Below are 25931 nucleotides of genomic sequence, written 5' to 3' on the forward strand. Positions count from 1 at the left end.
TGCTGGCATATGTCCCACCCTTTCACTAACAAAGACCTTGGCTTGTATCTTCACAGTGTACTTGTTTAATATATTGCTTTTAGGCATTTTTGATTGATCTAAAGAATATAACACAATTAGATGTTCGCAACTGAAATGCATTTTCGTTGCTTATCACATTAAGCTTCAACGCTTTATGGCAAAATTCCATTATAAGGCCAAGAATAGGAAAAGACTGACATAAAAATAACTAATTCAGTCTAAACTCCACTTTTTTAATGAAATATATTGCACTTCCTGCATTTTCATTTATGCACATATTTGTAATAGGTTGTAGATGTATTTGTAATAAGAATTAGGTTGACATAACTTTTTTCTCGTATTTCCTCTTTTCCATGAGGGGCATACAGTGCACTCTCATAAGATGGCGGTATAAGATACAAAGGAAAAGTGATCTACAATATTACAAAGTGGCCATCTAATTTAAGTCTCCATCACAACATCTATTAACTAAACTGCAGGAGATGCAGTTATTTGGAAGATAAGGTTCAGAGCCTGGGGGAGGTATGATAGGCTCTACCTTCTCTACAGCAGTGGGTTTTGAAACATAGTCTTTCATTCGTTAATTGATAATATTTTACTTACGATAAATTTCCAAAACAACAGTTGCTTCTTGAGTTTGTCCTTTAGCATCTGTTGCTTGGCACCGATATATACCAGCATCTTCTATATCTGCATTATAAATAGTTAGACGTGATCGAACAACTTCTTTCTGAACAACCACTCTTTGACTAGAAACAATCTTCTCTCCTTGTGGATTGTACCAATCTATGTTGTCAGGCTCACCAATAGCTACAAACAAAACCAAAAAACAATCCAACATTAGACGTTCAGGTAGACATTATGCAACGCATACGTCTACCCAATGCACAATGTCTACGCAATGTCAAAGAACTGCTAAATTATGAGAAAGTCTGTAGAAAGATAAGCAAGGCAAAACTGCAGGCAGATGTATCATTGTTGAGACAGGATAACAAGTAGCTCAAAGATTCAAGAGAGAAAAAAGTAAACACAGGCATAAAGTCTTAAAGGAAAGAAACAGGTTGTTCAGCAGTCACTGGATCAACAGGTCACGTCATCAGTCAGTTGGATTGTCAGTGTAGTCAAGCCATATGTCATTGTCAATGGAAGATGGCAACTCAGCAACATCAAGGATCCACATCAGGCCTGCAAATGCAAACCCTTCTCCTCCTGACTGATACCTGCCTCACCAGAAAAGACTCTTTATGTGTCTCATTAGGTTGGAGAGGATACTAAAGCTTAGCCTAATAGTTTATTTAACTCCTTAGTTTAGACAAGTGAAAATATTTTAACTAAAGAAGCATCCTAACAGATATAAATTACCTGTACTGATATAGACAATTCAAACTGAGTGATTCAGAGTCTTAAATGAATGGTTGTTAGACTGGAAATGTGAAGCCAGTGAAGATCTGCTATTTATCACAACTCTCACAAGTCAATGTGAATATACAAAAATATGCTAATTTAAGTTAATATTGTGAATCAGTTAATTCAGTTTCAAATTATGTAGAAGGTTGAAAACAAAAAATACATACCTACAAGTAAAATGAATACATACCTGTGCATGTGAAGAATTTGGATTCACCCACACTGAGCTCAACTTTGCTAAGTGAAATTGTAACTTGAAGTAGAGCTGAAAAATATAAAGTAGGTTGTGAATACGTTTTGGCATTTATCAGTTTAAATTTTTATTTTCAGGTTTTGTATTTTCTCATTCTATACTATAGAACCTGTTCAACAAATCTGAGAAATTTCAGCTAAGCATGGTATCTTTTGGACTGGAGTATATATAAAGGTGGAGAAAACAATCAAAATAAAGAAAAGATGTTACACAAAGGGTAACAGCCTCAAATACTAAAACCGAGGACAAAATTAAAGAAAAAAAGAAGAAGGGATAGAAATACATACAAACATAAAACCAAAAACTCAGTGAGAATAATGTGACTGGGAACACTCAGCATAGAATGACCAAGGGTAAATAATGCCTTAGTAACCCCACTGCCTTCTAGGATAAATTGACTAGTTTTGTGGATGAGGGAAGAACAGCAGGTGGCAATTACCTTAACCTTACCAAAGCTTTTAACACTGCATCCCACAATATTCTCATATTCAAGTGTATTGGGTATAAATAGCAAGGTTTTGGTAACGGGGGATGGTTGCAGGGGTGACTTCTGTGGGAGGGAGGTCAGGGGTTGAGTCATGACAGACACAGCCGGTTCTAGCTAGGTCCAGAACAGACCCACTGCAGGACATAGCTGAGCCAGTTGGAGGAGTTTGTGGTACCTGTTAACACCAAGACAAAGGAACAAGGCCAGAGCAATAGGAGGTGCTCCATGGCACAGTTGGTAACACCTTTGTGTTACCAACACCCTGTGTGGAACTGTGGCCCATGCATAAGACTATGCCAGAGCAAGTACACCCTCAAAAGGACTGCAGCCTGTGGATAACCCACAATGGAACAGAGGCAATGAGTTAGGCAAAAGGAGCAGTGGAAGAAAAGAGTGAGAAAGAAGGAATGGAAGAAAGAAACCACTATGTCCTCACCCCAGCCTCCTGCATCACCCATCACCTCACTGACAGGATCGAGTGTAACCTGCATTGATGGTGATAACAAGGGGAGTGGAGACTAGGAATGGGGAAGGAGAGGTATCTGGAGTTTGGGAAAGGGGAAGAAAGGTGTTTTCCCTCAGTGTTTAATTATTTGTCTTTTTTGGTTCCCAATGCTCAAATCAGTGATTAAATGTTTATCTTAATTGTCCAGAAATAAAGTTCAATTCCCCAACTAGAGTCCGTTTTGCCCACAACAGTAATTTGCCAGTGATTTTCCTGCCTTTACCTTGACCCATGAGTCTTCTCACTCCCAGTCTTCCTGTTTTTGTCCCCGTCTCGCTGGGTGTGAGGGGACTGAGCAAGGGGCTGTGTGGGTGCTTGGCTGCCAGCTGAAGTCAACCCACCACATCAAATTAGGATGTTACAGTCTGGATGAGTGGACAGCTAGACTGGCAAAAACCTAGTCGGATGGCTAGGCTTAGAAGGCAGTGGCTAATGGGTCATACTCTACCTGGAGACCAGTAACAAGTGGGGTTCAGCAGGGTTCTGCCCTGGGATCTGTCCTATTTAACACCTTTATCAATGACATGAAGGAGGTCATTGACCTAGAGAGACTGGAAGAATGTTATCAACAGGAACACCATAATATTCAACAAGGATAAACGTTAAGTTCTGCACCTGGGAGGGAATAACCTGTTGGGAGTCATAACAACTGGTGACGAGAGGCTGGGAGGAGCTAGCCTTGTTCAATCTGCAGAAGAGAGCACTACAGGGGAACCTAACAGCCGTCACCCACCCATAACTATGGGGAATTCATCAAGAAGATGGAGCTAGGCTCTTCACAGTAGCGTATGTCAGATAGATGAAAGACAAGTTGAAACAAGAGAGATTCGGGCTGAGCATAAGGAAAAACTTTTGCATGATGCGGACACTCAGAAAGTGGAGCAGATTGGCCAGAAAGATTATGCAATCTCTGTTCTTTCAGGTTTCAAGACCTCACTGGATAAAGCCTTGAAAACAATCTGGTCTGTCTTTGTAGCTGACCCTGCTTTGAGCAGGAGGTTGGACTAGAGACCTTCTTAAGTCCCTTCCACCTTGAAATATCTTATGTTCCCATGACCCTGTGAATAACCTACCCAATACAGCCAGTATTATTGCTGAAGGGCTTATTTATGCAAAATAACTATGTACTCGTCAATAATTACAATTCCAGCGTTATCATCACCCTAAGTAGCTGTAGCTCTTTAACATCCATTATCTTACAAAATTGGACAATAAATTTTCATGAACCAATACCAAGGATGAAAGTCATGTTAATTTCAAGCTCTAAGACAGAAAAAGTCAAATAGACAAAAAAGGACTCATTTTTTAGAGAAGAAAATAATCTAAATTTTCATACAGTATTATACGTAGTAGAGAACTGGGGTGTATCTGAAGTTTAAAAAAATATTGTTTCACGAATCTGGAGTTTTCAGTCTTGAAATACAATAATTATGGTCTATTCTCTGTACGTGAAAATATTTCACCTTTTTGAAAACTGCAACACGAACTACAGTGTATACTGAATGTCCCAAGCTCAATAGTTTCCTTTTGTATCATTGGTACTAAAGTCCAACAGGACAAACATCTCTTGAGATGGGGAGTATTACACTCCAAACTAACTTTTTGTTGTGACAAATTTTACCCATGAATATATTAGAACTTTAAAACCTGCTTAAAAGCACAATTATTTGGTTCCGTTGATAGTAAAAATTAAAGAAAAGATGAGCATAGAAAAAATCATTATCTAAGTAGTATTCCATACATATTAATGTGGCAAGTATTACAACTAAGAGAAAAGTGTCATGAAATAGATTTGCTATTAACTGATGTACTTTCATGTAATCAGTCTCGATAAGCAAGAATTAGACCAGATTTGAATTTTTGTTCAATAGTCATATCAAAAGCCAAACCAAAAACAGGCAAAGAAAACTTAAGATTACTTCAGTATCAGCCTGCCAAACCAAATTTAACAGAATTGGGTATTGTCTACCAAAAAAAGGAAAAAATCAAACATCTGTATGGTAAACAACATTTTTCATTAAATGTCCTGAATTGTGGATACTTTTTCTGAGGAGATCACCACAACTGAACTTACTTTTTTTTTTTTTTAAATATTATTATTAATCTTTTATACCCTGCCCCCCCATAAGAAAAAAAGCCCCCAAGAACATATTCTACTTAAGGCAAAAGTAAATATCTGTGTGTACTCTGTTCGCTAACATCAAAATTTGTCAGACCATAAAGGCCATCAGGAACAGGGCATGACTGCAAAGATGTCAGGAAGAAACTGAAGTGGGCTGTAAAAATGCTGAAGCTAGTACCAGAACAGGTAGTAGTACTGTTCTCACTGCAATAGCAAGGAACAGAGTGAAGGTTCCTTTAGGACACCTGCATAACACTGGCAGAGAAAGAGACCAATGTGCTCATTCTCATCTATGGTCTTTACATCCACAGTACCAGAAGCAAAGGACAAGCTTTAGTGTAGAAAAGAAATGAGTTTCAGACAAAGTTTTATTTTTGTTATAATAAGCATCAAGGAGTAATAAACGATCCAGGAGGCTACTCAAAGCCTCACTTCTTTATTTACCTGTCAGGGTAAGCTTCACTTTAACCTCGGGACATAAAACTGCTAGTTGGAAACCAAGGTACTAATAAATTCAGAAGTTGGGGAATTTCAAGAGATTAGAGCCCAGACACTTATTTCAAATCACAGACTCGCTTTTTAGGTCCTATGCCACCAGTTATCTCATACTATATTTTTTTATAGAGTTTGTAGCCTTGTAGAGTTGCTTTAGAAATATATACATTAGCATTTCAGCAGTATTGCTTCAAGGACAATTTCATTGCTCAGTTCCAATAACTGTAATAACTGATGTTGAACTATGTAAACGCAATAGATTAAGTAATAAATGTCAGATAGAATGTAAGGAACTGCATGATGAAAGGTGAAAAGCAAAGTTAGAGAATATTTTTCCTTCATTAATAAAACAGATATTTGAGACTGTAACACAGTTTTGGCAAAGGGCCTAACTCCATTTAAAATTCTTAGCATAAGTGCAATTATAAACTCTGTGGAGACATGCTAGCTACATCTCTGAAACCAAAAGGAAATCATATTTTCTACATATGGTACCTTAATATTTACAAAACAGAGTAACATAAGACCTTCTGTCCAATTTTTCCAGCCTCATCGTTTTCCTAGCTCTGCTTCATGTAAATAGAAAAATATTGTTTTATGCAAACTAGAATGAAAAATATTGCCCAAGTGATTAATCTAGCAATCTGTGCTTATTAGGTAGTCAGGCAAACAGTCCAGTACTAAGCTAGGAGAATTCTCATTCATCACTTACTGAAAGTAAAATATTGCAAAGAGACAACACATCCAGAAAGTTTTACATTACTTCCAAATGTATTTCACGAAGAACTACATTGATGCATTAGGTTATTATAAGCTCTGATGAGGATGACATGCAATACACACAATATAAATTATTGTTGTACACTAACAGCTAATGGATTAATATAAAAGGGAGTTGTTTGTACCAGACTGGTCTGAAGGTCTTTGAATACACAGGTGAATGCTTATTTTATCAGGTCAGTGAAGTTGTTAAAAAAATTCAAGTCAGAGGAAGCTGTATCTAGTTATGTTAAACCAAGCCCAAAAATTGATAGTAGCTTCTTGATATATCTGACAAAATACTGCCTCTTCCCATGTTTCCAAGGATATTACCTAACTAGCTATAAATTAAAAAAAAAAAATAAAAAAATAGAAACAAGGCAAGATCTAGATCATCTCTCCAGGTAAAACACTGTCGAGTGTAATGCTATTGTAGTATAGCTATTCTGGGAAAAAGTGAAGTCAGTCAGGGCTTTGCTCAATGCACGTGCAATTTTATAGCCAAAAAAAAAGCACTATTAGCACTAGGTGATACAACCAATCCTTTCCCTTTTGATCACAGTCATTATAAAAGAATTATTATCAGCTGTACTACACTAAGAGGATCCTGTTGAATTATTCCTTAATGGGCTTAAAAATTACTTAGGCAGATAAGAAGACTAGTAATAAGAGGTCCATTTGTTCTGTTAAATATGGAGACAGATGACTATTTGTAAGACCTAATATTTAGTAGACTAATTGATTTCAGTCCCATTTGCACTAGTATCCTTTACATTTCAGAACTAGCATCACAAACCTGTCATAGCTCTGTCCACACAGATAATTACCTAATGCAACAGAAGTCAGGTGTCATTGGTGAGACCTTAGAAGAAGTGTAAGTCACTCGCATATGTACTTCTATTGTCACTTAGCAATATATTAAAAAAAGTTAAATGTGTATATTATACAAATGTATGTTTAAAACATATGTATGAGATATATAAAATATTGAAAAGGAGACAATATTTGAATAAAATCTGAAGAAATATTGGGTAAAGCTCTGCTCCAACTAGTAAATCCATCCAGCAACTTCTTGAGAATTCCATTTCTTAAAAAAACATCCAAACACTTCAAAACCCTGAAAAGCTTCCTTTTGTTTGTATGGAAAAGTATGACACCAGGCAGATAACAAAAACCAAAACACACCATATTCTGCCCCAGTTTCCACAATGTAAATTTGGTACAATATAGTTGAACAGTTTTATGCTACATCAATAGATCTGAATGCATTTTAGAATTTAATTTTGAGCAATGAGACAGCACTCTGCTGTGGAGGGGTCTTTCTAAATCTGTTCGGCTGCAAACCCACTGAAAGGGAGAGGGTAATGTGAAGGCAGTAAAAAAGGAAAGGACACAGCTATGAAGACAAAACAAGGCATAGCTTGGGATCATCATGGAACTAAGGAAAGGAGGGATAGCTACAGAAGCTAATTTGGATGGCTTTGGCAGTGACTTCTAAGAAAAACAAATAGGCTGCAAGATACAGCTGAGAGAAGGACTGTATTCTTTGTGAAGGTCCTAATACTGTTTAGCTAAGTCCTCTGACCATAGTTATACCCTAGGCTATTGGTATGCTTTAACTTCATCTAGTAAGTAAACTTGCTTGGGTGATGTGGTTTTGCTTTCAGTAAATGATTACACTAGTATTTAATATGCTTAGAAAACTTGGCTTCATTATTCTTGAGCATGAAGAAATTAGTAAGTTTTTAATTGGTATCAAATTCAATCCCAGAACAACCATTCACCCAGTTAATAATTTTTCCCTTTATTATGCAGGCTTCTGAGAATATTCTGTTTAAATCCACTGATACCCAGATAAAAGTAAATGGGCACACAATCCTTGCAGACACGAATTCTCTCTTAAATGTCTAATATTTTCTCATTTTAATACACTTTGAAACACCAAAAAGGGTGCTTTGTTTTTTTTTTAAAACACTATACTTTACATCTTAAGCTGAAATGAGGAAACGGAAATTAATAAATGTACACTGAACTTGTTAATTATCAGACAGTTCAAGGGCATTTTAGTTTAGGTCAAACGCTTTTTTAGGTTCTTTTTTTAAATCTCAATCAGTTAACTTATTTAATCTATTAATTCAGCAAAGTCAGAAATACAAAAACATTATACAGTCCATAAAGTTACAGTTCAGTAAGAGAAAGTCTGATTTGAGCTGTTTCCGTGAGTAATCAAACAAACAGGAACCATACACCTTTGGCCTAAAGAATTCAATTAAAAACACAGTACAAAAGAGAGCTGTTTGCACTCGAGAGATGGAATCATCAAATGGAAATAATGGTCAGAGATCTCTTAAGACACCTAAGGTACTATTTTTTTCCTATATACAATGAAGAAGACTCCAACACTGTAGACCTTTGAAGGAGGAACGGCATGCAGTCAGATGTTACACAAAAGATGACCATTAAAGCTAATGACATCGTTACTAAAATGATCATCATTAAACAGCAAACCCACAATAAAATGCTAGAAAAAATAGAATTTTGCCACATACTGTCACATCTCTTTTATATTTAAGTGAACTGTCTAGGGGGAAGCAATCCTATCATCTGCATACCCACTGAAAAGGAGATGAAAAGGAGATGATGTTCTTGTTGAGCTTGTAAAGTCTGTGAGTCTTGTAGTGTTTAAAAACATCTTACACATTTGTAATCCTTTGGGAATAAAAATAATGCTAAAGAATAACTTTTTTTCTGTGTGTGTGTGAACCTACAGTGAAAATTTAATCCAAATAGCCCATTCAAATGTAACTCACTCAACTCAATTTTATCATTTAAATGTACTTTTAGATTTTTTTCTCAATTTGTTTTAGTGGTGTAATAAACTACGTGAAGTTTTCTATTCAGACAGTATTCTAATATCATGTAAGCACTATAACTTTATATTCTTTTTTATTCTTTTTTCTTATGAATACAGATATATTAACTGGCCTAATGATAGCCTGTCTTCCATTCAATAGCCTTGAATGCTTGCCTGCAATTTTTTGTAGAAATATCTGAAAGACAAACTGCATCTGCAAAGCCAATAAACAAAAATTTAAACTTTATGGAGGCTGGTTATTTTTCAACTTTGTAGTGGGCAGGCTACTACTAAATCATAAAGCATCACTTCTCCAGGGTATGACAGTACTGAGAGATGTTAGTTACATTTTTAATTGCTTGACATCAAGTTTCATGATTAATTAAGCAGTTCAGTACAACTGAACTTTCCACTTCATCATATTAGCATTAATTTGGATTTGTCAGTAGGAAACACAGTCCTGATAAAAAGTTCTAAGGTTTTATTTCAATCATTATGGATTCCTTGTTGAATTTCTGTCTTATAGAATATGGAGTGGTTTATTTTTAGTTAGACAAAAGAGTCTTTGTGTCATCATGAATTCATTACCTACATCTGTTGAAGTGTCATTTTCCTTGATGAGAAGAGCTAGAAGTCACACAAAGTTCAAGCTGCCTTCTGGGGCATAACAGATGTTACAGGGGTGAAATGCATGATGCAAGAGAACCAACACAGTCCAGTCTTGTGACACAATGGCAGAAATACTGAAGCGTAGTGAGAAAATCTTCTGTTAAATATTCTTTTCTATGACACTTGAAGCAGACACAGTAGAATAGATAAGCTATTAATATCTGAGCAGAGACAGTATACAACTATAAAATAGGACATTGCTTAAACAGTCTGCTTGTTACAACTTTATCCACAAGATGTATCTCAAACAGAAGTCACTCACTACTGCCTCCCCCAACTCAAGCAAACTATAGTTTAGAAATAAACACATAAATACAGACATTGTGAGTTTTATTGAGATTTCCAGGTAGACTGATATTGGGAGCTCAGCTCTCTCAAAACTTAAGAGATGGGATAAAGATTTAAATATTTAAATATAGATTTACAAGCTCAACCTTATTTAGATATTTTAAAGAAGTTTTAAACAGTATTTAATCCATATGTACACCTACTAATCATGGCTTAGAAGCTTATCACAAAAAATAAAGATTAAAAGACGTCCAAATTAGAAAAAAAAAAGTATCTATCAAGATATCTAACTTTATTCACCGCAAGTCTGTTTTTTGGCAAGAAAGATTTTCTGTAACTGAAAGGCATGAACTTTGGAGGACTTTAGCTATAAAATGGGTTCTGTCAGGCATGACATGATGCAGATATTTAATTCTATTTAAGTTATTCCAGCTAAATTCAGTAGAGCTTTTTATCATGAATGGAAAGAACAGTGAAGTTTAAAATTCACTGCTTAACAGAATATTAAGCTATTTTAACTGTAGAGAAACATACTGGGGAATCTTTATCATAATAAATAAACCCTTCAAATGATCACACCACCAATTCAACATCACTAATCTAAGAAAAAGAGGAAAAGAAAATTGAAAAATACTGGAATCATCTTTCTGTATCAACAGGTACAGTATCAGAAAGCTGCTTCTGAGTCTGGCAGACCCTGCAAGATAATTTCAAAATTATATCTTAAGTCCTGGACATTTCAAGATACCAGTTAATCAATGTTCCTTATGTTTCTAATGAGTGGTACAAAACATGAAGAATGGATTCCTCCATGTGTCATAGTAGGAGCCAAGAGTGTGCCCATTCTTAAACAATACACGACTCATCCTCTCAAAAATGTCTGCTGCAAGCACATTCTACAGAGGACTCATATAATGTTTGTTTCTAATGTGAAGTATGTATTAAGATATTTCTCTAAAAAGAAAATGTAGTTGCTAAAAGACATTACTCTAATAAAGATAGGGCAAGAAATCACATCACATAATTATGGAATCAATGTATCTTGACCGATTTAAAAACAAGAGATCTTTGCAATGATCTTTGCACAATCAATCCCTTCCCCTCAACTCTCACCAGAAAAATGCTGAAATTAGCCTTTAAGTTCAAAAATTATTAGGTGAGATTAACAAACAAGTAGATGGCCAGATACAGTAACCATTGCAATTGCATACAACTTGTCTTTTGGCAACTGTTGCTAAAAATATAGTAGTCTTTATAAAATGTACCATAAGGCGGCAAATAAGTTAAAACAGAACAATATGTAAACTAAAGTCGGTAACAGTAAGAGCAGTGTTTAGTTAATTACATCTTGAATAAAACACACTGAGTAATTAATGTCTCTGTAGCTGAACAGAGAGTATTTTAACCCTGAGTCCAAGAACTTCTAAACAACCAGCTGCATTGGCTTTTTTCATGGATTTGTCTTTTTTTCTTGTGAAAGGCAACACATCCCAAAATTACATGTTTCAGAGAAAAGGACTGATGTAGTAAAAACATTTCGTGACTCGAAAATCAGTTAATCTCTATAAGGATCTTTCTTTAATACAAGCATAAGCAGTTTATTCCGATTTCTTGGAATTGCATAATGAAATCAGAACTTCAACTACACAAAACCCTACATTTTTAATTGTAAGAGTTGACAAAGAGATTGTGGAAATGTGACCCAAGGATGTCTGCTTGACATCTCAAGAAAATTAATTAATAGCTCAAAGCGATATGAATTGCCCCATTCAGTTTCTGAAAACTGATGTCCTGTTGAGGACAGATGTCATCAGAGCATGGAGAAAAGGCTACAGGGACTTCCTGATGCCAGGCATATAGATCTGAATTCAGATTTAAGGACTTGCAGCCTTTTTCTTGGCACTAGTCACGTTGCCTGCATGCTCCTTCTAAAAGGTAGGTGTTTCCTGAGACACTCCAAATAGGCTAGAATTTGAATTTATGGAGTCATCATTTCACTCAGTACAGTTTACTTTGAGCAATGCTTTTTATTTTCTCTTCCATCAAGTCCTTGAAAAACTTGCACCCACAGTTTGAAATGCGAGAGTTCACAATCCAGTACTCAAGTTTTCCATTATTACTAATGTATCCAAGACTTGAAAATATTATCAACTGGGATTGATCCTAAGAACAGAAATAACATCTGCATCAGCCACTAAGCTTCCTTACTCTGAGAAAATTCTGCTAAGAAGTAAAGGTATTGGAAGCATAGGATGGAAAATTAGCCATTTTGATACATGTTTTCTATACATATTCCTTTACTTTCTGCTTCTGGAATTTACAAGAAAAGTAATTAAAAAATGTTATAGTGTATAACTTACAGAGTATTTAGACAATCTCACTCAGAAACATCTTGATATATATTTATTTGTATAAATATATTTTATCTTTCATTGAAACCTTTTTAAAATACTACCATATTTCAATGGCACACAAACCTAGAATTATTGTTGCATGTATTTTTATCTATAATTTAATGTTATCCTATTTGTAAACTATAAATAATTCAGTGATGAATTTGATACTATTATACTCACTATTGAAAACCCATTGATACACAAAAAAAAAATATCATAAATTATCTGAACAGTGCTAAAAGATGCCAGATGACAGCATTTGAGATGATGACTCTTCTATTTAGTAATCAACTCAATATATTCAACATTCAATAAAAATGAAAGTATTTTAGAAAAATATTCCTTCATCACAAAGTCTTACCTTGAATGGTTAAACCCTGAAGAAACATGAAATTGGATCTAATAAATGTCTACTGAAAAAAGGCTTAGAAATCATTGTTACAGAAGTGTAACTGTTGGAGATAGATACCACACCTGTTCTGTGCAGAACGTATTTATCTCTATGGCTGTTAATTCAACATCACAGTCCTTTGCAAAGACGATACACTTTTATGCACAGAACCTCCATAATGCTGAATGCTCCCAATACACTTTTAACAAACAGCTTATCATTGCACAAAGTACATTTAATTTCTTTAAGAACTTGTCTTGCTGCCTCAGTATATAGATCAATATATTAAAAGGATATGTATATTAAAGTATATAAAAGAAAGGATAATCTATGCACAGAAATAATTCAATTACCTTACATGTAACTATTTCTATTCATCATAAAACTGGTCATCTACATAAACTCTCAGGCTAAATCTGGGATGGTTTAATTGAGCTGTGAAATTTGATTTTTTCTTTGTATCTCTGAAAAACTGAGATTAAATCATAGACATCTTTAGGTTGGAAATGACCTCTACAGGTTATCTTATCCAACCTCCTGCTCACAGCAAGTCTTACTTCCAAACTTAGATTAGTTACCTTGGTCAAATAAGAAAATTTCTCTTTCATGTCTGGGTTATTTTAGAGTCTTACATCAGAAGCTAAAATGAACAGAGATGAAATTTTAAAGATTTAAAATCTTTCTCCCGTTATGTCAATTCATTTAGGACTTGCTGAAAATATTTGTTCATGAGCTGAACTAAGATTCAATTTAATTGTGAATTCATGCCATAAAAAGGAAGTATCTTAGAAAAAATATTAAATAATGTAAAAAGACAATTTTCTGATTTATTTTAAATTATCTGAAAAAGCAAAATAATTATTTCTGAATGACATCTGGGCAGCTACTTTGAATGAATTCTTCAACTCTACTCAATGCTGGTTAGGTCACACCTGGAGTACTGTGTCCAGTTTTTGGCCCCTAGTTCAAGAGGGATATGCGGAATCTGGAAGAGTCCAGCAAAGGGCTATAATCAGGGGCTTAGAGCAAATCTCTCATGAAGAAATTATGAGGGAAACTGGCTTGTTTGTTCTGGCAAATAGAAGGGTAAGTATCGAGCTAATAACTGCCTGCAACTTATTGAAACAGAGTGACAAAGATGTCAGAGCCAAGCTCTTCTCTGTATGTATGTTGCTGGACAACATGATAATTGGCAAGACCACAAATTGTGGACCTCATGAAAAAAGATTCACTAGAAGAAGAGTGTAACATAGGAAAAGGTTGTCCAGAGAAGTTGCAGTGTCTATATCCTTGGAGAGCTGACTAGACAAAGCCATGATCCAGTTGAGTGCTTGTGACAGTCTTGATGTAAAGAGGAGATTAGAACAGATGATCTCCAGAGATGCCTCCCAACCAACATTTGTATAATCTTGTGATTCTAAGAGAAATATCATAGAATTTAGGAGAGAGGAAAATAAACTAAAATAAGTTTGCCTGTCAAAGTAAGAAATAGGCACAGATAATCCAGCTGATAATCTGAACAGATGATAGCTCAGAGAAAACCTCTCAAGAAACAAACTGATTTAACAAGCTAATAAAATCTGAATTAAGTATCTCTGACAGAATATGAAGAGTCTATCACATCCTAATATACAAAAACACTTCTGCTAAGCCAAAACTGTTGTATATATGCATTTTATACCCCTTAAGGGTTTTTATCTAATGTTGATAATTTTTTTTCCTCTTCCTGTAACAGAAATGTATAACTCCTATCTGTAAAGCACCATGAATAGAGGTAGGTTTTGTGTAAGAAAGATCACCAAAGGAACCAAGTATCAGGCATTTGTCATAATGTGCAATCCTAATATCATGTTATCAAAACTACAACTAATGAAAGCCTACGTATCAGAGTACCCTTACTGATTTACTGAAGACAGCACAGTCCTATCTAAGAAGAATGAGGAGAACAATTGAAGGATATTTTCCCTGTAACACTGTTGTGAAAAAAAAGGCCACATCTTCAGCTGATGCAAATAAGTATTTTAAGGTCAATGAGAACCCTCCTTGACAATTACATAATAAACGTTTAAAATGCAGACATGAAGACTGGATTTCTAATTATAGTTCCCCTGCTGTCATAAAACTAGGCAGTTCAAGCGCAAACCACATGGTAAAGCTTTTGATCTTTGGATAAATGTCAAAAACATTTCTTACACATAAAGTACTCCATTACAGCAAAGAAAGGTTTTATTTTACATATGAATTAATAAAGTTTTTCTTCCATATATGCTATGGTCTTTCAAGACCCATGGAATCAGAAAGGAAATACCAGATTTAAGTCTATGATCTGACACTGAATCCTCATATGGGAAAATACAACTCCTACTGTTAAGCATCCGTTCCTGTATTTCAAAGTCTAAAACTTAAATTGTTTGGGAGCTAATTTATAATTACTTTAATCTCACTATGGAAGCTGTTATTCATTATTCCTCACAATCTTCTGGAAAACAAAATTCTAGATATCTAAAAATGACAAGCAAGATAACTGCCTGTATTTGGGTATGAAATACACATATGTTTTTATACTCCAAATCACATTTAAATATTTATTCAGAGTTTCAGTATGTTTAAAAGTCAGGATATAGAGAAGTTTTACAGATTCATTAGATCTCCTAGAAGATAGAGCTTACTTGACTTTGGGAAGCAATGTACATATCTAATAAAGGGCTTCATCATTTTAACTATTTTAACTACTCAAGTATTACCACTGCCTTCAAAATCAGCAATTAACTATAATAATACATCACTTAGGAAAACAGAACAGTTATCTGGGAAACAGATATCATGAGACATAACTGCTATTCGTTGCAACGTGTTTTGATGGTGTTCAACTGAACATTCAACAGATACCACAGAAAGTACACAAAGTTTGTTTATTTGTTAGTACTAAGTTAAATTGGGCAGACTTCTTCCCTATATATTAAGTGAGATTTCTACTGATAATATAATTTTTAGCCTTTGATCCAGGCAGCTAGGTCACCGCTAGGACAACAGGGAACTAAGGTACAGTTAAAGAGCCTTTACAATACATTCTGGAACTATTATCCTGATACTAGTCCTACGATTAAGTCGTTCCTCCTGGATTTTGATTTTAACAGCATCAATTGTCTTTGGTAGGAATACTAATAGCTCTTTAGATATTGAATTGCACACAGATAACAGAATGCCCATCAGAGAAAAGCTAATCATCTATGTGTTTTAATAAATGACCGACTTGGCCCCACATATACTGTATGGGGGACATTCCTATAGAAAAAGACTTGGGAGCATGTTTCTTACAATTAAAAATAGTTTTTAATGTTTCCAATACCTTCCATCAAAGGATCCAGAAGTTGTATTAGAAATTACACGAACTACGGACACAATAAGCCTTGATGAAGATGTAGAATCAAGTCAATTTCAAGTTTCTCAACAATTACATTTTCTGTTCGGTTTCAGATAAAAATGATAGTATTTATGATACATTGCCAGAAAGGTATCATTTGTACACTCAAATGCAAAGTTTTCACTGGATCTCCTTGAGCAGAGTGCTTAGTCTCTTTAATAAGGGGGTTATCTGTAAACGAAAATGTGCAGCCTTGACCTATGAACTGGAGAACGTCGTCAGGGGCAGGTCCCTTGCCTGTGTCTGCATTAGCTAGCAGCACAGCACAACAGAAAACCTTTTGGGCTGACCTCCCAAGGCCCATGCTGTATGAGTTTCAGTAATTTTACTTCAGACTAGCACTTGGTTGGTCCTGTGAACTGAAAGGCCTTCAGTGGGTAAGAGTCCCTTAGGTGTATTTCAGGTATATATGTTTCAGTTCAGTTTCAACAGAAAAGAACCCAGCCTGCTTGCTTTGGGATCATTCTGTAACATGAGTTAAAACATGGTAGGAATGGATATCTGGGAAATATGCTTCTAAAGCACATTGTTGTTCCAAACTGAAATGCTAATGTAGAGGCACCCTATAACTTAAGAGTTAGAATTATAATAATGAGAACTACATAGGTCTTGAATTATAAATTAGGATTTTAAAAATTATTTTTCATGATCTTAAATAGTTTTTGTTTCAGGTATCTTCACTGAAACAATTTAATTGAAAAGAGATAAATGTTTCCAAAGTTTTATGATACTTTTGTGAAAATGACCTGAAACTTCAAAACTTTAATATTAAAAATAGGTAAAGAATAGACATTATTATTACCAGGTATTGGAAGTATTATTGACCAAGAAAAAACACTTAAAAATCTAGTTAAACAACAACCTATTAAGACATTATAAAAAACTTAAATTATTTCTGTTAATACAGTTAAAATATTCTCTTTGACTTGTGGAACAATGTCAGAACAGCCTCATGAGACCTTTCTGGAGTATAAAAACAGTCTCTGCCATAAATATTCTTTCTGTTTCGAAAAATTAAAAGTTCGAGGAAATGTTTATAAATAAGTGACACTGACAGAGATCATAAGAAATCAGACTGGCTTTTCAAGCTCTTTCTTTTAACCCTTAAGCTCTCTGATCTTTGAATGCTGTTGTATGAGTACTAGCAAGTTCCCATCTTTAATCATCTTGATTTAGGAAACTAATTTTCTGTCAAAGGATTGCTTTGAAAGCTTTCTAATTGAGAACCAACAGGGTTGCAATTAATATGATATTAGCCAGACAAATTAATAAGCAAACAATCTAATGTACGAGAAAATCGTAAGTTTTAAAAATCAATCTTTTCATGACATTAAATACATATTTATCAAGGTTGCCATAACTCCTCTGATTAAATCTTTTACTGGTCAAGTAAGAGCTAGTTTAAAGATTTTAAGTATTTTTGGTATGTAAGCACAAATAAAGTCTGAATTTCAGACTAAAACCCATAAAACAGGTCAGGTCAGAGGTCTAACTAGCTAGTACTGCAGTTCTTACAACAGTCAAAGAAGAGAATCCAAGGAATCACCACAAGTTTGTACCATTTTTTTCACTCTAAGTGCTGGCAATTTTGGCGTCCAAAGGTCTGTTTGAAGCATTCAATTTTAATATCCCCCACAAGATCCATCCTGTTATAGCATCTTCAGTACCATCTAAGCACTTAAAACTTCTGGCTTCCTGAACAACTCCTGATGATTAATTACATTGTTTAAATATACTTTTCCAAAAAGAAATTCCTGTTCTTCAGTTGGTGCCAGATACATTCACTGAGCATTCCTTCCTTCTCCTATTCTGACTATAACAATGTATATAATAATTTCTTGTTCCCTTTCTCCATTATCTCCTGATTTTATAGAATTCTACAATCAGTCTTTTCTCTAACTGAAGCACAATGTCCAGCCAGATCATTATAATTCACAGGGCTTCCCAACTGACATACCATCAGACGGAATATCAGAAGAAGGTTGAATTGCAATTCCCAGGTATGCTTGACAACTATTCTTTTTAAAGATGATATTTCATAGGTAACTGGGAATTTTTTTCCTGTGTTTTGTTACTTCGGAACACACAAGGAATAAACAGAATTTGTATTTGCTACAACAACCAAGAAACACATTTCATTATAATTAACTACAGAATGAAAGGAATATAAATTAGGATTGTATTTCTACTTCCACTACCGAATCCCCGAACACAATCTGTATTGAATAATGCTGTGGTGATCACTGAACTGTTTTGTGTACCGATATTAATATCCTTTCTCATATACTGTGATGTAACATTTAAAAAAAAATAAATAAATCTCCGGTTCTAGACTTTTTTGGTTTATAGTTTCCTGAGAAGAAATCTCCTGTCTTCCTACTCCCACCCTCAATAGTGTTAGTTTCTCAGAATCTTCTCCATGTTACTAGCAAAAATATTCAATTACAATATACTAAATAGAAAATCCACTTGGAAATGTGTTACCTATTAAATTCTATCTATCTTTAAAATGCAAAACAACCATCGACTCATCTGTTTTTTTCCTAAGAGAAACACCTATTAAAACCCAAATAAACAAATTAGATCAATAAATCATATGATGATGATCTCACCTATAGAACTGTAATATTTGCATATATATGGATAACATACAGTGGACTACATATGGTTTTTTATATATATACACATCTATTGATCTATCTATCTATCTTTTTGTTCTAGCACTGATTTCTAAACTGTTTCCTCTACCTGCAATCACTTGTAAATATTTCCAAATACACTTCTCAATAGTATTGTCCCTTCTCTTTCCCAAAAGAGTCTACCCTACCTTCTTTCAGTAAAAGAAAAGGGGCACCACATAGCAGGACAACTGATTTCAGTGGCGGTGACAGCTGATGTTGAATTAAACCAATTATGAAACTTGTTTCAGGTTACACATTACAAGTTGCTTCCATAGGAAGAGAAATTGATGTCTTTGATTCAAGCCTTAATAGAACTTAAGTGATATATTCTTTCACAGTCAGTTCCACTTCTTCCTATGACTCTGCTGAATTATTTTTCTCTAGCATAAACAGTTGCCTAAGAAAAACTGGGATGAAACAATATATGAGAATTTCACACAACTTTCTAAAGCATCCAAAATTATGGACGTAAAGGACTCACTGACGGGAAAGATAAAGGAAAGAAAGAAACTTACTTAGTTCACCCATCACCTCCCAGTACTGTACAGTATACTTGCATGTGAATATACATTGACCTCTTGAAGAAAAAAAGTTAAATTTAAATAGGAAGTAGGAATTAATACACACACATAAAAATGTTTTTACAGACAATGCAAATTACACAACCAAAAGTGTTATAATTCATTAAGCTAAGTTGCTCCACCAATAGCACACCTATGAAAGTGGTATCCTGAAGACATTTCCCAGACATCCCTTCCATCTTCCTCCATTTTGTTCTATATGACCTCTCACACAAAAATAATTTTCACTTCCAGCACCTAAACCTCTAACATATTATCCCAATGCTTTCTCACGTCCCTTAACTAAAAGCCCTTCCTTAGAAATGCAAATACCGTGCTGCAGATTTCTAAGAAACTCAGGAGCATAACTGTATCTTTAAGGCCCCTATGATTGTGTCAGGTCTGGCTGAAATTGGGTATTGAATTCTGTATTTATTAAGGGAAATGAGAGAAAAAATAATTGAATGAGCCTCATTTTCTAGGTGTGCAATTTTACGCAATTCAATTATATTTAATAAGTTTGCTCAGTCACTTAAAATGTAAATACATAATGGTGGCAAAGAAACCCCAGAAATAACTACTGTGCCAATACATTCAGTAAGTATTTCTTGTTAAATTACTACACTGCCAGACTTCCTATGAAATATCAGAAATGTCTCTTGGTATGTGTTAAATGGGATATGCTACTGTTTTGAGTTTTGCTCTGCAAGGCCCCTATTTTTTCAAGACTTACTTAAGTTCAGTGAACACACTCTCACAGAATGTACAATTTTTAGATTCAGTCTCTTACCACCTGTGTGTCCCAGCAAATACACTTGCCACTGCTGGGGGCAGGCATCAGGCTGTGTCGGGTCCCAGGGGGTGGCTGGGTTTACCAGGCGCCCCGTGGCCAAGTGCCCATTGCCCAGCCTGTCTGAGCTCCAGCTCTGAGTGCTGCTGGGGAAGGGGCTGACCACCCTAGGCAGTCCCTGATGGACAAACTGCTCCTGTGACCATGGTGCTGTGGAGCAGCTTTCACCCCTTCCTCCCACTGGCACAGTAGGTAGGGATAAGAAAACAAAAATAAATCCATGTGTACTCAAGACTGAGTAGGAAGAAAGCATCAACTTCATGCTCCTTTTGAAACAGGAGGATGAACTCCCACTCTGCAGGCATTGAACTCCTCCTGGCAAAGACCTCAAGATGCTGATGACTTGTCACAAACACCCTCACCTCCCCTTCTGAGTACTGAAGTTGTCAACCTCAGGACCCAGAGAGTAAACTACCAAAAAGTGACAATCACCAGAAAGGTTTTTCATATAACAATTTTGAGGTGGTTTTTTATTAGTTGGGACTACCAAGCAGTTAAGATTTAATGGGACTAATAATAAATTCTTAGTGCCATTTACATGCTATGCTCCCTTTTGTTCATTTTGACTCTCAACACACAAGGGGATTTGAACTTGGACCGCTCATTTTTAATGATAGAATCTCTACCTCAAAGCTACAGGATAATTTGTGGTGGAATGCTCTCAGTCTCTCTCCTGAGGATGTTTGCTTTGCATATATAATTAAATATATACTGAACAGGAACTGGAACGCAGGTGTTCTCTCTTTTACATGAGTATCTTAACATACTACAGAATCACCCTCGCCTTCAGGCTGAAATTTGCAAGCAGCATTCGTAGCAATTATCTCTAGATATATGGTTATTCTGGTCAGAGGTAATGTGACACGCCTTTACAAATTTAGGAAAAATGTACCATTTTAGTTTTTCACTCTGAATGTTTTAGTTCATAAGAGGGAAAAAATACAAGATAGGGATTTTACAAAATTCTTCATTAATACCAGTCAATCCTAGCACACCTTTTATATAACTCTTGTTTTGAGAAGAAATACTGGTGAGGCAGAAAGCTCTGTAGGATAATGAATTGCTCCTTTATGAAATGGAAATAGCAATAAATTTGTCATATGCTTCTGTAAGTGTTCAACCTTTCCACGCTGCAGGAAATTGAAAGTGTTTCTTTCACTGATATAATTGATATTTTGACTTACTTGTTTTATGAACCTTTATTTTATGAGGTCAGTGGCCAGACATTTTATTGCTCTCTGATTAGCCCTCAGACCCATGCTGTGTATTTCTGTACAAGAGCTCTTTCCAAGCACATCCCTCAGACAGGAGATGGGGAACAGGTCACTGTGGCCTGCTACTAGCCAAATCAGTGAAACCAGCTCTAGGATCTGAGTACTACATGACTCAGCAGAGTTTTCAAAAAATGCAACAGGATTAGAGACATGCTCTGACATAGAACAAAATACTAGAAATACTTGCAGACAAAGCCTAACTTATTTGCTCCTTTTTAGGTAATCTCTGTGCATCAGCTTAGATAATAAAATAGACAAATTATTAAAACTTAGTTTGAATTTTATAAACTATTTGGATCAATATTAGTTACCCAAAACACAATCTGCAGACAACAATGTTCTACTATCTGCATTACTGTAGTGCACTGGAAACACTGTGGGTGTCATTCACCTGGCCAAATTTACATGACCTATTTTAGGTAATGTCCCAAATGACATAAAGTCAGCAGAAGAAAATAAACATTTTTAGAGCCATTTCATTGTATCTTAAAATAGGTATCTAAAATTGAGTTGATTCACAACCTCCACGTGACCCTTCCTTTTTTTTTTAATTAGCTGCAAAAGGAACCTAACATGAATAGGCTATCACCTCCCAAGAACCAATATATCAAGATACTTGATATATGTTTTGTTATCTATCTTGATATATATTTCATATATATTTGAGTCTTGATGTATATTGATAATTGATATATATTTTATATGTATTTGTGAGATAACTTAAAAGGTTCCAATTTACAGAAATGTTGAACATCCATTTGAAAATGAGACTATGTTTCTGTATGTTTTGATGAAACATGCAAAATCCTTGGTTGCATTAGAAAATGAAGCTCTATCCACGACTGAATATATTAGGAATGAAATAATAGTTCTTATATCCACACACATGTGGATATATTAATCTTTGTCTGTTTTGGCTTTTTACTTTCTCACACATTATATATTGCCTGGCTAGATTCCTCATCATTTCATTAATACAGTCATCTTTACTAAATATTACTTAGGCCTAATCCTTAGTTTTTTGCACATGTTCATGACCAGAACATTCACTTGGTATAATTCTGCGACATACTAAATCATACCTTTCTGTATAACTCAGTACTGAGTTTCTCACATCTCCTCTGCTATATGGTTTATAGAAAAGGGAAAGGTCCAGCAGCTTCAGCAACAGAGGCCAATGGTTGTAGTATCAAAAACTCCCATTCAAACCACTTTAAGGAAAAATGCAGACTATTGTTATATATAGAGCCAGAAACACTGGAGTTCTTTTCTAGTATGATACAAGAAAATTAAAACTAGAGATAAAGGTCCTTTCTTAATTATAAAGAATTCCCCCAGAAATTGCCATAGGTCTTTCAACATACTTTCCACTTTTATGAGTATTTATGCTGCATACTGAACTAACAGATTAATAAATAATCTCTAGTTTTACTTAACTGACGTAATCCATTATGATTAACCATGACAGCTTTTTTTTTTTTCCCAGCTCATTGCCTGAGGAAATCCAGGGAGAGCTAAATGACTAACTGTTCCTTTCCACAGTTTGGATACATTGTGTAATAACTGTTGACATTAATTAATTAAATACTTGTCCACATATATAATAATATATACTCTTCTAAAAAATTTGGTTTTCCAGGAATAATGAGACTAATAGCAATGGCTGGGACTTAAGTTTCAGCTCCACTGCTGACTGATACAGAAAACTGACTCAAGGAAGCCATAATGTTTGAAAATAGTTTCAGAAATGGCTTATTCTTGATTGCAGATCCTAAACCACAAAGAATCTGAATTAAAAAACTGCTAGAGAAGGGACTACAGGGACTACAGGGACTACCATAACTGAAGATGTTTCCGTGTCAAATATAGAAAAGGGAGTTATACGTAAAAATGCCTCTGGAAAAGATTTATCAAAAAGAAATAAAGCTTATGAAAAAGAGGTAGAAACAAATCTTCCTTGTCTAGGACTGGAGCTCAGAAGACACAGAGTTACCATTTTAACACCCTGAATGGAAGCTGCTCCTCCTAAGTGACTGGCTACCAACCCTTACAATGAGTTTGAGTTCTGTACTAACCAGTCAGTATTAACACAGCTTGTAGACGCCTTAACGCCTGTCAAGCATTGCTCTTCTGAGTATGTAATGTATCTTCTCCAGTCTTCCTTATCCTACAGATGTCATTTGACTGGAAAATCACTTTAGTACATCAATCAACTTGAAGACTCTAGTCCACACAAAGAACCCCATGAAAAAATTAATATAATTGTTACAGGATATGAATAAAACTAATTTTTGTCTCTTTAGTGTTCAATTATAAATCCATCTTGAAAATATTTATTTGTACTAAGCATAATGAAAACAAAAAACACTATAAACATAAGATAGTCTAAGCTACTTTAATTAGAGGTATCACATGAGGAAAAGATGTGGTCTTCAGTATCAAACAAACAAGTTAGTACTGTCCAGATTATTGTGATAAAATATAGCAAACAGTGAATTAGTTTCCTTGAAGCCTAAATTTATATTAAAATATTTCACTAAAAATACTGTATTGTTTTCTTTCATATTTAATCTTCTGAAAAAAATTAACATAATAAAATCAAACACTTCATTGCCTGTCTTCACAAAATATCACCACTTGAACTAATGGCACGTGTACATCTTCCTTAATTATGCAGACTTGCCTTAGTCACGTGGTAAGCATCAAGTAGTAAAACCTAAATGAGGACTAAGCAGCAATACTATCTTAACTGTGACTCCACCAAAAAACAGATGTTTGACCAACCTCAGTTATTTGTATAACAAGGCTGTGAATGAATTAAGGAATTATTCATTGTCCATTCAATTTCCATTATATATTTACCATATAAAGAGATAAAAGCCTCCTCTTCCCCATAAACTACATGCTTGGAGAAAATACAATATGTACATGCACTTCATTGATTATGACATTTTACTAGATCACCAGTACTTTACAAAAAAGTAGCATAAGCCAGAAGACTCATCACATTAAGCCAATTCATTTTTTTCAACATAAAACAAGATATTTAATCTGTATTTATGCAGACTGAATTAGGTTTAGAGACTGGAGGTTCAAAGAACTAAAACTGCTAATGGTGTTTAGATTTCCAAGCCAGCAGTAATATTAGAAAATGAAAAAGCCTAATGAGATTCTGAAAACTGATTATCAATTTGGACTTCTGTAGCAGCACATGCAATGTAATCTGCTCAGAGAAATGTAATACTAAATAAACCCAATGTGCCAGTTTTTGCATAAAAGCAAGCACTATATAGCAGATAATTTCAAATCTGTAAGATAAACTTCTGCGTCCGTACTACTATCATTCATCGCAGAATGCTTTAGTAACACCGGAAATCTAGTATGTTGCGAAGGGAGGCTCAAGACAGTCTTTATAGTGTCTACATTTTAGAGGAATGCTAAATAAAAAATGCATACGTTACTTGACAGAAAGCTTCATATAGAAACATCAGATGATTTCTCATCTAAAAGGTTTTTTTTTTATCCCTCCCTCCTTCAAACCAGCAACCCCTTATACTTTGACTTCCCACTGATACCTTCAGGGATACCTCATAAACTCTCTTGTATTTCTGGAGCTTGGTTACCTATAGGTAATCTAGATTAGAAATACGAAACCAGCAAAGGCGAACAGTCAAATGGCTTGTGCTGGGTCTTCCCTGCCAAAGGATATAAGGAGAGAAGATAAAAAGTTTTCATAATAATGAGTAACCTGTACACATTTATTAACTTCATGAGATGTCGAGTTTACGTGTGCATTTGCTGTGTGCATCACTAAATGCCAGAGTTGTTCTGTTGTTTTAACTACTTACATTCAGCTCATGAAAATATGACAGAATGAACTAAAAAACCCCCCTCTGTCCCTTTCATCGGCTGAATTCCAGAAGTAGATGGAAACATTGAGTTTGAACTCTAGAGAGGTACGCTCACTTACACTATGAATTTGGAGATCTCATAACAAGCATTATCCAATTAGAGTCCCGGCATAGATTACAGCAACTTCTTAGCCTTCAAAGGAACAGCCTTGGAAGTATTTTTAAACATTTCAAGAAGGCATGAGAGAAACACCTCCAAACGCAATCCCCTAAATGACACTGAGAGTAGGAAGGTTAAATTCCGTATGCATCAAGTTTAGAAAAAAGGAGACAGGTAAATTAATCTCCTGGCTCAGACAGAATTCTGAAATCACCTTAAGAGAGCTGTAAATAGCTTCTACAGGATACTTTACCCAGAAAGAACATGGTATATAGGAAATTAACCAGAAAGTTTGACTCTTTTTCAACCTTCTGATAGAAGTAAATGTCATCAAAAAGGACATTTTCACTGACATGAGTAACTGTAACCAGACTATAAATGTAAGTAAATCAGTACAGGTCAGATGATTGCCAGGGATACAAAAATTGAGATATCCCACCAGGGTAAGTGATGGCTCTTTAACTGAACCAAGAGATAAATTAGA

At 35.0% G+C, this 25931-nt stretch overlaps 1 protein-coding gene across 1 annotated transcript in view; it reads right to left on the reverse strand.

Moving 5' to 3' along the window:
- NCAM2 (neural cell adhesion molecule 2) overlaps positions 1–25931 on the reverse strand; it is a 314409-nt gene that overhangs the window by 150364 nt on the left and 138114 nt on the right. The window contains 2 exon segments of the mRNA XM_059819966.1: positions 625–831; positions 1619–1693. Of these exon segments, the coding sequence (XP_059675949.1) occupies positions 625–831; positions 1619–1693 (282 nt within the window).

Source organism: Gavia stellata, chromosome 1, assembly GCF_030936135.1.
Source record: "Gavia stellata isolate bGavSte3 chromosome 1, bGavSte3.hap2, whole genome shotgun sequence".
In the NCBI taxonomy this organism is placed as follows: domain Eukaryota; kingdom Metazoa; phylum Chordata; class Aves; order Gaviiformes; family Gaviidae; genus Gavia; species Gavia stellata.